Source organism: Thamnophis elegans, chromosome Z, assembly GCF_009769535.1.
Source record: "Thamnophis elegans isolate rThaEle1 chromosome Z, rThaEle1.pri, whole genome shotgun sequence".
Classification (NCBI taxonomy): Eukaryota; Metazoa; Chordata; class Lepidosauria; order Squamata; family Colubridae; genus Thamnophis; species Thamnophis elegans.
In genome coordinates, this window is record NC_045558.1 from 116,586,388 (window position 1) to 116,600,976 (window position 14,589).

The following is a 14,589-nucleotide window of genomic DNA, read 5'->3' on the forward strand; positions in this document are numbered from 1 at the left end:
AAAACCAGAAAATTTTACTTTTGAATAGACATATAGAAAAGTAGTTCAGGATATTAGTAATGTGTTAATTAACTATATTTTTAAATAAATGTTCAGTCACAGAATTTCCTAATAAAGCTTAGGATGAAGGCAAATTATAAGAATTTGCTATTGAGTAAATTGGCAAAACAATCCTATCTTAATTTACTCAGAAGGAATCCCAGCTAGATTCCTCAGGAATTGCTGTCTACATCAGGCTGAACAGGTTGCAGATCTGAATAATAAAATTCTGAGGATGTTTCTGTGTGGAGGGGTTTAGAAGATGGCTCCTCCCATCCCCACGTCCTTCAAGCCAGCTTTATCCCAGTGGAATACTTCCAACCTCTTGCAAAAGGTTGGACCACAGCAGTTGGAAATGATGAGCATAATCAGAAGGGTAATTAATCAAAATGCTTCACCTTTTGCCTTTCCTCTTTCTCAGTTATCCTTCCTAAAACATTTATATATTTTGATTTTGGAAATATATTAGGGAGAAGATTCTAGTTTTCACTGTATTTGGAATGGCAAATATATTTCAAACATACACATTATACACACTATAAAAATGCAAACTTTGAAATGGAAAGTGCAGGACTTTGGATTTTAAAAACTGGAATCCAACATCTGAAACTCACTCTTGGTGAGAACATTTCATTAGGAATTAATTGTGCCAATTATCCTCAGCGACAGACTCAAAATTGGGATAGCCATTTACTTTTCTGCATGTTGTTTTGATAGATCTGTTCCCATAATCTGTGCATTTTCATTCCTTGCACAACCTTACATGCCATGTTGATTTAGAAACACTTGAGACTTAATGCACACACACGAACTTACATTCCCTTTATAAATACTTCATAAACTCAGGTACATATGAGCATGCAGTTGAGTGTACATGGACAATTACATGAGTAAAGGAACAGCAATTAGTGAAACTCCAGCCTTTTTTGCCCCCCTTTGGTATTCACACAACCAATATTCCCCATCTGGCTCTTGAACAAAAACAATCTCAGTACAAATGTTATTGATAATATACATGCACCCATTTAATTGCATTGTCATGCTTTTCCTTATTGTCACTGGTCAGACTGGGTCTCCTCTAGGTATAGATCACCTGATGAGAGAGAAACTTGATGCTTAGCAGCTGAACGTGTGAACTGTTCATGGGGTGACATTGCATTTCAAATATACAAGAATTTCATCTGTGGTGTTTATATATATAAGCCATATATATATATATGGCTTATTCACACTTTGAGGTTATAGCCTGACTAGTGCTGAGACATCAAGCAATATATAAGCATACATTAAAAAAACATTCCTAAAGGTTGTATAGCCCTTTGGATGAAAGCCTTTGTTAGAAACCCTTCCCTACTTCTCAAAATTACAGAGCTGCAGCCTTATGAACTGATATGGAGCAACTCCATTAAACACAGTAGAATTTACTTCTGAACAAATAAATGCAGGATCATGTCCGAGATACATTTTACAAACACCTTATTGCTGAGGTCTTATAGATGCAGGTTTAATATGGTCAGGTTAAACACCCATTGGTTAAAATTCTTCATTTCCTCCCAACTGATCTTCAAAGACCCCAAAATCCGAACACTGGTCTTCAGGTGAATATGAACCCGAATTCTAGGCATTCTCCCTTCTAGGTAATGAACAGATCCAGATGTGCCCAGCTTTGCATTATGTCCTTTAGATCAATACTTCTCAAGTTGCATTATGGGGTTTGCATTATGTACCTTTTAGACCAAATGTTTCTCAACCTGGATAACTTTAAGATGTGAGGACTTCAACTCCCAGAATTCCCCAGCCAGCATGCTGAAGTTAAGAAGTGCTGCTAGAGAATGATATAAAATAAAAGGAAAGGTATATAAACCAGTGGGGGAGGGAGGGAGAGGCACACAAGCCAATCCAGGCCAAGAGAAATTATCTAAGAATGGAGCTTGCACTCATACATACATTCATACAAACTTTCCAATGTCCCTTCTCCCTTTTCACCCCACCTTCTTATCCTGACTTTAATCCAGTAAGTATAATGAAGTCCTCATTCCTAGCCATGCCAACACTTTTCTGATCCTGAGGGACATTACACACACACACAAACACAAAAAAAAGAACCCCACAAAAACATACAGGAAGGAAAGTAGGGAGAAAGTGTTTCTCCCAGCCTGGCAGTTCTGGGATGTGTTAGAATGCAAGGATGGCTGCACTGACAAAAGACTAGGACACTGCAGGGCTGTGATTTGAGGGTTGTTGAGGTACATGTAGAAGGGAACCTTTGAAAAAATAGTCAAAACCAATATACAGAGGAAGGAAAGGAGAGAAGAGCTAAAGATGAGAGATTGAGGATCTCTGAGGCAGCGGGATTTGAAATAGAAGCAGAGGTCATGAAAGAGGTCAAAGGAAGAGGTCAAGGGCAAGGATATATGGGCCCTGGATAGAATGAGGATCCAAGATTAAGTGGGGGGCAGTTTGACCCATTGTGAGGAACAATAAGAGCCAATAAGAGAAGAGATCTGTAAGACCTCTGTAGGGAGACTACAGGTGGAAAAAGCTATCAAGACAAAAGAACAATTGTAGAAAGGCCACTGAAGGAGGACTGAAAGGACTATAACATGAAGCTAGTGGCTGGATTCACACAACCCACAACTTGGTTACTGAATTAATCCACTTTCTGGATTTGTACTATTCACCAGATGAGAAATTCATGAAGCAAGCTGAGTTTTCATGACATATTAAAAATCCCAGCCAAGATTTATTGAATTAGGCTTAGCACACAGTGCAGCTTTTAACTGCTTAGGCATGTTGGGTGTACCCAGCTAGTGAGGATTATCTGGAAAACTCTATACTAGGGACTTCAAGGGATATCTGGTCAGGCATAGGAGAAACAAGGCAGTGGGGGAATAGGGTGGGTGGGACGCTGGGTCAGAAAGGGACCAAGAACTTGGGCAGAAATAGAGTAGCAACTCTGCTGTGGATCGCTGCCTGGAAGCAAAACTAGAGCGCTTGCTTAAGGCAGCGCCAAGGGCCGCTCAATCAGCAAATAGGCAGTGTGAGCCAGGGCAGTGTTATTCCAGAGCCAACCAGAGAGCAATGCAGGGAAAGGGCATAGAAAATTTTTTGGCAACTCTTAGGAGGGGGAGAATAACTGAAGAAGCAGCAGAAAAGGAACCCTGAAAAGTGGCTCAACAAGGGGAAGATGCTGGGGGAAGGGGGGGGGAAGGAAAATGGAGGGAGGGAGGGAAGCTGAGAGATGAATGGGGAAATGGACAAAGGCAGCGGAAGGGCAGTGCAGGCTAAGCAGCACCTTCTAAAAAGGGGAAGAGATGGAAAAAGGAAAAGAGGGACAGGCCCCCCCAAAAGGGGAAGCCTAAGAAAGAAAGAAGGACTGAGAGGGAGAAAAAAATGGAAATAAAGGAGAGGAGTAGAAAGTTTGATGCCTGGAGGGCTGAGTGAAGCAGAGAATGGAAGGAAAGGTGGGGAGAAGGGAAGATTTGCTCAGGCAAGGGGTCCCTTTTTCCTTGGGCTGCTCCTCCACCTACCTGCCTGTTAGGAGGAAGGCCCCAGCAGCTCCTCTCTTCCCTCTAGGAAAGCATACCCTGAAGTGATTCCCACAACCCAGAATGTAGGAATGCTGGACAGAGCTAAGAAGGAATGAAAGAAGAACAGAGAAGAAGCGGGAGGCAGGGAAAGTAGTGTGTGGAAAATGAGGAAACCAGGCAAGGGGGCTGGGAAATGTAGGATAGGAATGGGGGGGGGGGCAGGAAGGCAAAGAGGAAACCAGGAGCAGCTTCAGAGGAAAAGGAGAAAATCTTTAGAAGATTGAGACGGGGGAGGGGGGGGGAAGTAAGGAAGAAAATAAATGAGTGAATGACAATATGGATGGAAGGAAGGAAGGGAGGGAGGAAGGAGTGAGAGAGGGAAGGAAGGAAGAAAGATTGAATGGAAAAAAGAAAACAGGGAGGGAAGAAATGAATAAAAAGACCAGATGGAAAAGAAAAAAGGAAGAAGGGAAGAAATTAGTGAAAAGACTTAATGGAAAGAAGGAAGAAAGGTAGGTAAAGGAAGAGACTGCAGGAAGGCGGCAAAAGTGAGAGAGACGAAAGAAGAAGAGGCCTCGGACGGCTGAGGGGGACCTGCAGAGCTGCGCCAGAAATGGAGCGGCATGCTGGCAGGATAGCGCGCAAGGAGGCTGCGAGGGTCCCCGCCGAGGTCACCACAGCTTTCGGCAGAGGGGATCCCGAGTGGGATAGGGACGGGGGAGGGGAGGGGGGAGAGCGCGAATTGAGGAAGGGAGCACAGCAGAGCAGAGGGGGCCAGACTGGCCGCCCAAAAAAAGACGGGTCGGAGGTGGCCGAGGGCGAAGGGTGCAGGTGGCGCGCTCGGAGTGGGTGGATGGAGGGGACAGGCGGGATGAAGGGGGAGAAATCCTGAGCCGCGGATGATGGGTGGGGGAGTTAGGGTGGCGGAGCAGCGTCCGCACTCACCTTCCCTGTCCCTTCCTTTCTCTCTTTTGCAGAGCCGGGCGCTGAGCCGCGGACTCCCTCCTCTCGCTTGCCCGCCCGCCCCGTCTAGAAAGAGCGGGAGCGGGAGGAGGAGGAGGAGGGGCCGCGATGACGCCTCGTCCCCTGATTTGACACCTGCCCAGCCTCGGGGGCGGCTCCCCCGCCGCCGGCCCGGCCCGGCCCGCGCCCCCGATGCTGAGCTCAGTGTGCGTCTCCTCTTTCCGCGGGCGCAAGTCTGGGAACAAGCCGCCGTCCAAGTCATGTTTGAAAGGGGAGATGGGCCGGAACGAAGACAACGACAAGATCGTCATCAACGTGGGCGGCATCCGGCATGAGACTTACCGCAGCACCCTCAAGACTCTGCCGGGCACGCGGTTGTCCTGGCTCACCGAGCCGGACGCCTGCAGCAACTTCGACTACGACCCCAAAGCCGACGAGTTCTTCTTCGACCGGCACCCGCAAGTCTTCGCCTACGTGCTCAACTACTACCGCACCGGGAAGCTCCACTGCCCCGCCGACGTCTGCGGACCGCTCTTCGAGGAAGAGCTGGCTTTCTGGGGCATCGACGAGACCGACGTGGAAGCCTGCTGCTGGATGAACTACCGGCAGCACCGCGACGCCGAGGAAGCCCTGGACAGCTTCGAGGCCCCGGAGAGCCAGGAAGATGAAGAGAGCGGAGACCTCAAGCGCCTCTGCCTGCAGGAGGACGGGCGCAAGCTGGGTTGGTGGTCCAGCTGGCAGCCTAAGGTCTGGGCGCTCTTCGAAGACCCCTACTCTTCCAAGATGGCCCGGGTGAGTCCGAAGGAGACGGGCGGGGTGGGGGTTTACCGTCCCCTCCAAGCGGGTCTTCTTAGAGGTCCTCTCCTCCCCACTGCCCCATCTAACAAGACTGCTTTAGAGGGTGGGATGGGGTGGGGGTTGGGGGTTGGAAGTATAACTGAATTCTAGCACATCTGAGGAATGTCCTGCTAGGAAAGTGTTCTCCTTCACATGCCTGGTCTTTCCCATCTGTGTTTCCTAAGATTTCTAATCCGCCCCCCCTTTTCATTCTTTAGTATCATTTAAGGGGAAATAGACATAGACGGTCTTGGGGCTGTTGCAATGAGCCTGATTCTGCCAATTTGTTGGCAAAGTAAATGAGCACCCCCGTAGGATTCTGCACTCATAAATGTAGACCTCAAAAGAGATAACCGGGTGCAAGAGAGGCTTGGAGGAGGAGACAGATGTGTTGGGTTATCTTTGGTGTAGCACATTCTAGAAGAAGATGTAGCACATTCTATAGGACCAGTGTCACAAAGAGGGACATGGGATTAATGGCAAGCTTGAGTTGTGTAATGGGTAAATGGGTAGAAATCCTAGTACTTCCTCCAAATAGAGTCTTAACTTGAATATAGTCCTAGCTCCAGGTAGCCCAAAAATGTCCATAGAGCAATAATAGTTCTGTAGGACAGCCTTCCCCAATCTGGTATTCTCTGGATGTGTTAAGACTTTAAGACCGCAGGTACCAGAATTGCACTGATGTGTTGACACCACAAAATCAACCCCAGAGGAATTCTTAGGTTGCAATCCTAACAGTGTTAGAGGATATCAAACTCGGGGAGGGTGCTGTAGAAGTTTCATGTAGGCAAGCACCAAACTCAAATCCCGTGCTCGTAATTTGGCACTGCCATGTAAAGTATACACTCTGCAACTAGCTCAGGTTCCGAAGTGAGCTGGAGAAATGGCCCATGAAAAAGGCAACAACTGTTGTTTGATTTTGTAATTGAATCTCGATTCCCTCCACAAGCGGGCCTCTCTGCTTGCAAATCCCGCCCCCTTCCCACAGCATCTTCCGCACTTGTCCTTGAATCTTGAAATTACAATCTTAGGAGAAGAAAGGGATGTGTGTGTGTGTTTGTGTGCGTGTCCGAAGAGGTGAGAAAAACAGAGGGGGCTATTTGGAGTAGGCATGCAGTGATTTACTAACTTCTTTCAAATGCCGATTGAGCAGTAAGCAACAGACAAAATACTCTCCTAAAGGTATAATCTATACATGCAGCATTTGATATGGATGAAAGGATGTGCCAGTTTGGAGGTGTGAGTGGCGCTGAGTTTTTTGGGGGGGGAGTTAAATCATTCTAGGGGGGGGGAGGATGCACCAGCTGTATCTCATGCACAAATTTGGACAAATAATGTGGAAAGGGCATGCCCAGAAAGTGAGCAATGGATCATGACACTCTTTTTTCAATCTGGAAGCCTTTAAAGAAATTGGGCCACAATTCCCATAACCCACGCAGCTTCATGAACATGCTGTCTGGGACAATGGGAACTGTAGTCTGAGCACATATGGAAGACATCAGGTTAGGGTAATGTGATATTGAATTGGGGAACCAAGCAGACATCTACCCCCTGCAGGGCCAACCAAGAAGAAATGGATTTGGCAGTGAAGATTACGCCAAAATCCTTCCCTCAAGGAAATAAGGTTGGAGCTTGGGGCTGGATGGTTGTGTGCCCTAGAGTGGAGAGTGAGAAGGTTATCTGAGTTTCGGAGAAAATGTGCAAAAGGCCAAGGGTGGGAAAGGGAGAAGTGTGTGTGTGTGAGTGTGTGTGAGTGAGTGTGAGTGTGAAGCACAGAGATAATGTGAGGATTAATGTGAGGCAGCAGAAATAGGTTGCCAAATATATGGTGGGGAAGGAAGACTCTAAGTTGAATGCCACAGTACATAAATGTGTGAATGAAAGTAGTAATGTGTAGCGGCAGGAGGGCCCTAATACGCATGCTCCAGAGTTATGACTAGCTTCTCAGTGTTAAGAGAGAATGTCTTCGTTCCCGGCAGGAGGTGCTGCTAGCTCGTTACAAACTCTTTCCTTCTTGTTCCCCACACTGAGGTTTCCTGTCCTCATTCGTGTTCTCTCTACCTCTTTCCCTCACCCATTGCTGTCCTATATACCTTCCCGTCTTAAAATCCTCCTGTCCCACACAAAAGTTTGGGCCCCTCGCTCTCATATACCCATTGCCCCAAGGCCAATCTCTCAGGTTTTTAAGTCTCTCTACACATGCAAATCCTTTACACAATGGAGGGGGGGAGAAACTCTAGCGTTCCTCAGCATTGCAGTTCTGGATTCACGCTCCCCCCAAACTGAAACAATGTCCCTCAAAGTGACCCCCCTTTCTATTTCCAAACACTGCAGTTCAGAATTCTTTGCTCTGCTTCCCTGGCTGGCTGGCTTCCTTGCTTCCTCTCTCTATGCAGTGAACACCCCCCCTCCCTCTTCAAACAGTTTTGCACAGGAACTCAAGTTGCTGCTGCTGACAAGGACCCTCACCTCCCCGGTCCCTCTTTTTCGTATATTAAAGCTTTGCTGTCTTCTGAACTGCAGAGACAGCAGGTTGAGCGGGGGGGGGGGGGAGGGGGCACCGCAGTGCAGTGTGGAAACCCCAGAGTTTGCAGTGCAAGGCAGGCATTTGGCAGCCTGTGGCAGCTTCCCTCCCTCTCCCCCCACCTCCTTCTCTCCCAGGCAGTGGGTCTCAAAGCTGCAAACTCTGTCAGATATCCCCCCCTCCCTCCTCCTTCCCCCACACAGTTGGGAGCACAGCCAGGAAAAGTTGCAGTGGGAAGGAAGATGAAGAGAGAAAGCAGGAGTTTTAGTACCAGGGAGGGGGCCACGGATGTGGATGGTAGGAGCCGAGATTATGAGCTGGTGCTGCATTGGGCGGGCATCAAGTCAGGAGTTTCCATAAATGGAGGAGAACAATTTGGGGGACTAGAAATCACCCTCCTTTGTACAATACTGTTCCCCCCCCTTGTTTGCATTTAAAAAAGATTTGATTTACAGTTTTAGTAGCCTCCCCCGCCCCAACTCACCCAACCAAGAAAAATAATGGGAATAAGATATTAATACTTACTGAAGACTGTGGAAGGAGACTTCATTGTCTAGCCTACTGTTTCTGAAATATATCAGCATGAAAAACCTACAGAAAAAGGCTGCAGAGATTACTTAAGTGGCCCAATTTTAGCATTTCTTCTGTCTTTCTCCCACCCACCACCTGCATCAACTTTCCGACATGGTAAAAAGAAAAGGAACAGAGGTGGGCTAGAAAGAACAGGTAGACAACTAGCTAGAAGAACAGAACAGAGGTTAGGTACATAGAACAAACTCTTCTGCAAAAGATCTCTCCAAAACCACATTTGCTGAGTTTCCATCTAAGAACCATGATGGATGAATTTACGGCAAAGGCAGGATGGAACTTCAAAACTGCATATTTGATAACGCTTATCGGATAGCTGCATCTAACAGCTGGAATATTGAAAAGTTGAGTGTGTACATGGAGAGAACTCCTAGGCAGCTCATGAAGACAGCATATCTATAGATGGATCCTTCATCCCCTCCAATTATCAAGTTTTTCATCTGTTTATGTAGTTTTGTTTACCTTTGTTTTACTTTGTTTCTTTGTGTCTTTCTTTCCTTCCTTCCTTCCTTCCTTCCTTTTTCTTTTCCTTCCTTCCTTCCTTCCTTCCTTCCTTCCAGACACTGTTCAATTCTCAAACTTTTAAAATTCCTTTAAAGAATAAAGACAAATTGTTATTTATATCACATGCATCCCAGAATTACTTCAGTAAATATATACTTCCAATAATGTGGATAAGGGAATAGATTATAGAGCATATTATGCCAGTTGAATTAATTCACAGGCTGTGTATTGCAAATATAAGCATGTTACTGGAAAATAAATCCCATCATACGCAGTAGGATTTTCTTCTCAGTAGAAAGTGGTTAGGGTTATCGTCAAAGTTTTCTTCTCCAGAATATAAATGTTTCCTTTCATACAATAAAGGCATATACTGTACATAGAAAAAAAAATTCCATGGCTTCAGAGACTGCATTTCCTCCACACTGTAGATGGACAACTCAGTATAGGATTGCATGGACCTCTCAAGTTATCTTTCCTTGCAGGTTCCACTTTAGTTTACCTCCCTTTTGAGGTGAAGAATGTATAGAAAATGTAGCATAAGCTTTTTCATACTGTTTAAAATAAACAGGAAATGTCAGGTGCAATCCAAATAATAATAATAAAACAACTGTGGCAAAAGAAAATGAAGATACCACTAACAGTAATAAGCACCTTGGGTGCAATTTCAAAACATCTGGAGCACCACTTGAATACCATCGAAATTGACAAAATCATCATCAGCTGATTACATCCTATGACAATACCTTTAATATTATTAAACAACAACATCTGCCTGTCCCAGATTCTTGGGAAAGACTGAATAGGTGGGCAAAAATGCCAAATGCGGTCTAAACATCTGGCTACTATGCTACCAATCGTCATAATATTAATACATTAAATTTGTATCCCACCCGATCTCAATTATTTATGGGGTTGTATATACTCTTACTTCTATAGTGATCTTGTACCCTTCCCGTTATTCATTAACTATAGCTGTTGTGTCCTCAAAAATTAATAACTGCGTTTACACTGCAGAACCATATTCTTAGTTATGGATGATTGATCATTTGAGAATCCAGTTTACCATCAAAATGTGCATAAGGTCATCTGTATCATTTCAGCAACAAAAACTTTTTAGGGTGTTCTGAAGACATTAAAGAAAGAGGGATGGTTCGTTGATGGTGGTAAAAAAACCAGAAACTGGTCATGTGCGAATAGAATGATAGTAAGAAAACAGTGAAAGAAGAAAACACAAATTAAATAGCCTTAAGATCCCCTTTAATATCTTCCCTTAACTCAATTTATCATGATCATCTTTAAGAGATTCTTCAGGATACGGTATGTGCCATTTTTTAAAACTTTATTAGAAATATATGCAAGAGGAAAAGAAAAGGGGGACAGAAATGGAGGATGAAAAATCAGAAAAAAATCTCAGAACAAATCTGTTTCCTGTTAAATGGGGGACTTGCTAAAAAAAGAAGAAGAAAAAGAAGAAGGTCATCCAATATGCCAGGAAATTTGCATGATGGAAAATAAATGCAGACAGTTATCTTTTCCTAATATTACAACTGTTGAATAGTGGGGTTCTTTTTTTACAGTAGATCTGCACTTTTGACTAAAATAAGGAAGCCAGCGCTAATTTTAGCATCATAAAAAAAATCTCAGTTATTTTTCCCTCTGCAGTACCTGGCTGACCTTGGCTGATCTCAAAGAAAATAAAGAGTCACCTAGTTATAGTATTTGGGTGGGAGACCACTAAGAAATTCCAGAGCGGCAGTTTGCACTGGAAAGTTCGAAAACAAATCAGGAAGATAGTAATAACAAGCTATATCCAAATCATTGCTAACTAGCTTGACTCAAAGCTGTCTTTCCCTTTAACATAACCCTGCAGTTAGAATTCATATCTGATATATTCCTCCCATATATTTGGTTCTGAAGTTGTACTCTGATCTAAGAGTAATTGAGTCACTCAAAATACTAATGCTAGTCCAGCAGAATAAGATCTACCGGAGTTAAAATTATATTTTAAACTAAATTTACTTCTGCTTCTCTACCTCATGTTCATTCACAATATCATACATTTTTAAAAAAAATCTCAAATCTGAAAGAAAAAGCAAATCTTTGGGGCCTTTAGGGGTGCCTCCAATCTCATGACCATGTATATCTCCCTTTTCTGTTTCTCAAATCCTGAACAACCCAACTGTGTACTCTTTTATATTAATTTTTCTATTGTAATCACCCTTGCATGATTAAACAGAGGTGCAGAATTTGTGGTTCAACTTCTTGGGGAATGTAAAGGAGGAACGATGTGAAAGGAGATAAATAAGAGGGTTTTAAAAAGGCTTTTAATGATGCTTGTGAATAATGACTGCAGAAAGGGAATAGATTCCAAACATTGGCAAGAACCAGTTATTCTTATTTATTGCAGTGAAGAGCTCAAGAGGCATTTTGGTTCTTCCAGCACATTAGCTATACACTTCCTCACTCAGTGAACCCACAAGTCTTGACACCCAACAGCCTTTGTCTGAATTTAGCAGTCTCCATTTTACTTCCACAACTTTCTGAATTCAGTTCGTGACCACCATTCTGACCTGCAAGACTGGCGTCCTTCCCAGTCCTCACTGCAAGCTCTCCATATTTTATTGTCCTACTATTCAAAATCGTTCCAAAAAAATCTGTCAGGATTTTAACTCATCCCTCAGACCACTTTATCCCACTTTCCCCAATTTAAAAGCCAGTCATATTAATTCACTTCTCCTAGTCCTTTCTCCCCAAATTCCAATTCCACTTCACAGTATAGTGCCTAACAATGTCATTCTTTTTTTTTTATCCATGATCCTTCTTTGCTACTTCATTAAAGACTCAAAAACAATTACCTTCCTCAAATTCAGAACCCTGCAACTCATTTCTTTCTGTTTTAAATCAACAAATATGTAGAATAGTTTAGATTTCAGTAAGATGATGTATTCTATTACAGATATTTACTTCTTGTCTTGCTTGAGAATCTCAACATATCTCATTAGGTTCTCCACTTTCCTGGAAGACTAGATGTAACTCCGCATTTCTGAAAGTTCAGAAGTCTTAATTTTGCATCATTTCTTGCATATCTTTCATCCCTAGTACAACCGACTAGCCTTTCATAATACCCTAGATCAGGCTAAAAGCTTTCATTGTTGCATAAAACCAACTATTTACCTTAGCATATTGTAGGAACAATTGCATAATGTTAACCATCTTAAACACTCTAATATGGGTTTGGAGACTGGTATAGTATGTGATTCCAGCCATACAGATACTTGGTTGACCTTAGATGGCTTTCACATATGTTTCAAGAACTTTGTACCACTCCCCTCTTCAATTTTATTTGATTGTCTTTTGTTCCAACTTCTTGTTGAAGGACTTACTAATTAGTGTCTGATCCCTTTATTCTAAGGCTTTCCATACCAAGCAAATATTTTCTTTTCTATCTCTCCTACTGCTGAAAATAGAAAAACCCTTTTTGTAGAGCTGAAATTGGGCTACTGCGGGTTTTAATCCAGACTTCTTTATGTTGCTCTCCGTGGTACTGAACTGCAGTATTGCATCCAGCAGTAGCAGCTGATGGAAAGAATGCACGCATAGGAACAAGAACAGAAGCAGAAATGTTCTCCTACTTCCAGACCTTGCTAACTGAGGTTACTCTATCATGCTTTGCATTAAAAATAAGATAACATTGAGGGTTTCGCATAAGGTGTCATATGAGGATGATAAATGCAATATCTCACTCAGCTATTACAGAGAAGAAGAATAGAAAAGAAATAAGGCCAGTGAAGTTCTGGAAAGCAATATTTGTGTGTTTTGTGTGTGTGTGTGTTGTGTGCATATGTGTTTAAAGCACTTGAAAAATGTGTAGTAATCATGGGACATTGTAATTTCAGCATAATTACTTTTTTCTGTATGAGTTTACAATTAAAATCATGGTTTAAAGAACAAAGATAGGACAATAGAGTGAAATCAAAGTGGATGATGGTGCACACGCGCACACACACACACACAAAAGGAGAATGACAAAAGAGGACTGACCTCATTCTTATCCCACTTTTCTAGCTCCTGAGTTCTTTCTTTTGTTATGGCAAAAGGACGGATGTGCAGATAGTCCTTGACTTACAACCACAACTGAGCCCAACATTTATGTTGCTATGTGAGAAATTTGTTGTGAGCCCTGCCCCATTTTATGACTTTTCTTGCCACATTTGTTAAATGAATCACTGCAGTTGTTAAGTTCATAACACGATTGTTAAGTGAATCTGGCTTCCCCATTGATTTTACTTGTCCGCAGGTTGCAAAGGGTTACATGATCCCATGACACTGCAACTGTCATAAATATGAACCAGTTTTAAAGCATCTGGATTTTGATCACGCAACCATGGGGATGCTGCAATGGTCATAAGTGTGGAAAATAATTATAGGTCCCTTTTTACAGTGCCTTTGTAACCTGGAATGGTCACTGAATGAACTGTTGTAAGTCAAGGACTACCTGTACAACAAACTTTGTGGAAAGAATGGGAAAGTCCTAGAGCATTTGGAGAGGTTATCTCTCATTCCTACCCAAATAAAAGTCACTCCGGTTCAGTAAGAAGAAAATGGTCCCTTGTTTATCTAGATCAGGATATGGGAGAAATGGCCCTTTTATGACTTGTGGACATGCATGGATGGCTCAGGAATTCTGGGAGTTGAAGTCCACAAGCCATAAAAGGGCCATCATTCCCCACATCTGATCTAGATCGAATATCCTATGTTTCCAAAGCTTGGTTTGCTACCTTTCACTTCATCTCCTTTTGCAGCATTGATCTTCTTATCAAGCCATAATAAATTAATTAGGTGCCACAAGGCTCTGGATGTTGTTTTTTTACAGCCACAAACAGACTATCCGGGGGTGGGGGTGGGGGATAGAGGCATTGCAAATAAATCACTGGAGAGGGATTATAGTTTAATTGCCGTCAAGATCCTTCATCTGCACTGCATTTGATGTTTACATATTTCGCTATCTTCCTCCCCCACCCCCACCCCACTCGTTTTATTCATCTATTTACTGTTTACTTTGTTTCCTATTTCCCCATTAAAATAGATCTTCTTGAAGAATGGAAAGTACAGCTTTCAGGATCACCCATTGCCTACAGTAGAGATTTAAAGTCATAACACTACTTGCTTATATTATTTCCAGTCATAAGCTATTATCCAAATTTACCTCAAAGTGGCTAGGGGGAGAGACTGTCTTTCCAAGCAATGTTACCTGCTCATCTCTGACAGGTCTGTGCTTATTTGCCTGTTTCAAGGAATCTTATAAGCCTTCCAATATGATCTATCCATCTGCATGCCCTTGTTGGTCTTTCTCTCCTCTGTAGAGAAACCATCCGCCCTAGGCTTCCCAAATCTGTCTTGTTCAGCCAAGATCAGTTCAGGTACTTATACATCCAGGCATCCAAGCTTAATGACCCAAATAGATTCTTCTCAAGCAGTCTGCAACACCTCTCAACCCTCAGTTAATCTCCAAGTAAACAGAGAGAAAGCTAAAAGGAGTGGTAATTTAGAGTGCGTTTCTGATTCCCTATCATCATAAGAAGGCTCCTCCATCTTAAATCTGAA

At 43.2% G+C, this 14,589-nt stretch overlaps 1 protein-coding gene across 1 annotated transcript in view; it reads left to right on the forward strand.

Annotated features, from left to right (window-relative positions):
- Window positions 1-4,724: 4,724 nt before the first annotated feature.
- The window catches only part of LOC116522808 (potassium voltage-gated channel subfamily C member 1-like), a 48,727-nt gene continuing 38,862 nt past the window's right edge, over window positions 4,725-14,589 (forward strand). Inside the window, exon 1 of the mRNA XM_032237845.1 lies at window positions 4,725-5,324. Within this exon, the coding sequence (XP_032093736.1) occupies window positions 4,725-5,324 (600 nt within the window). The remainder of the gene's footprint in view (window positions 5,325-14,589) is intronic.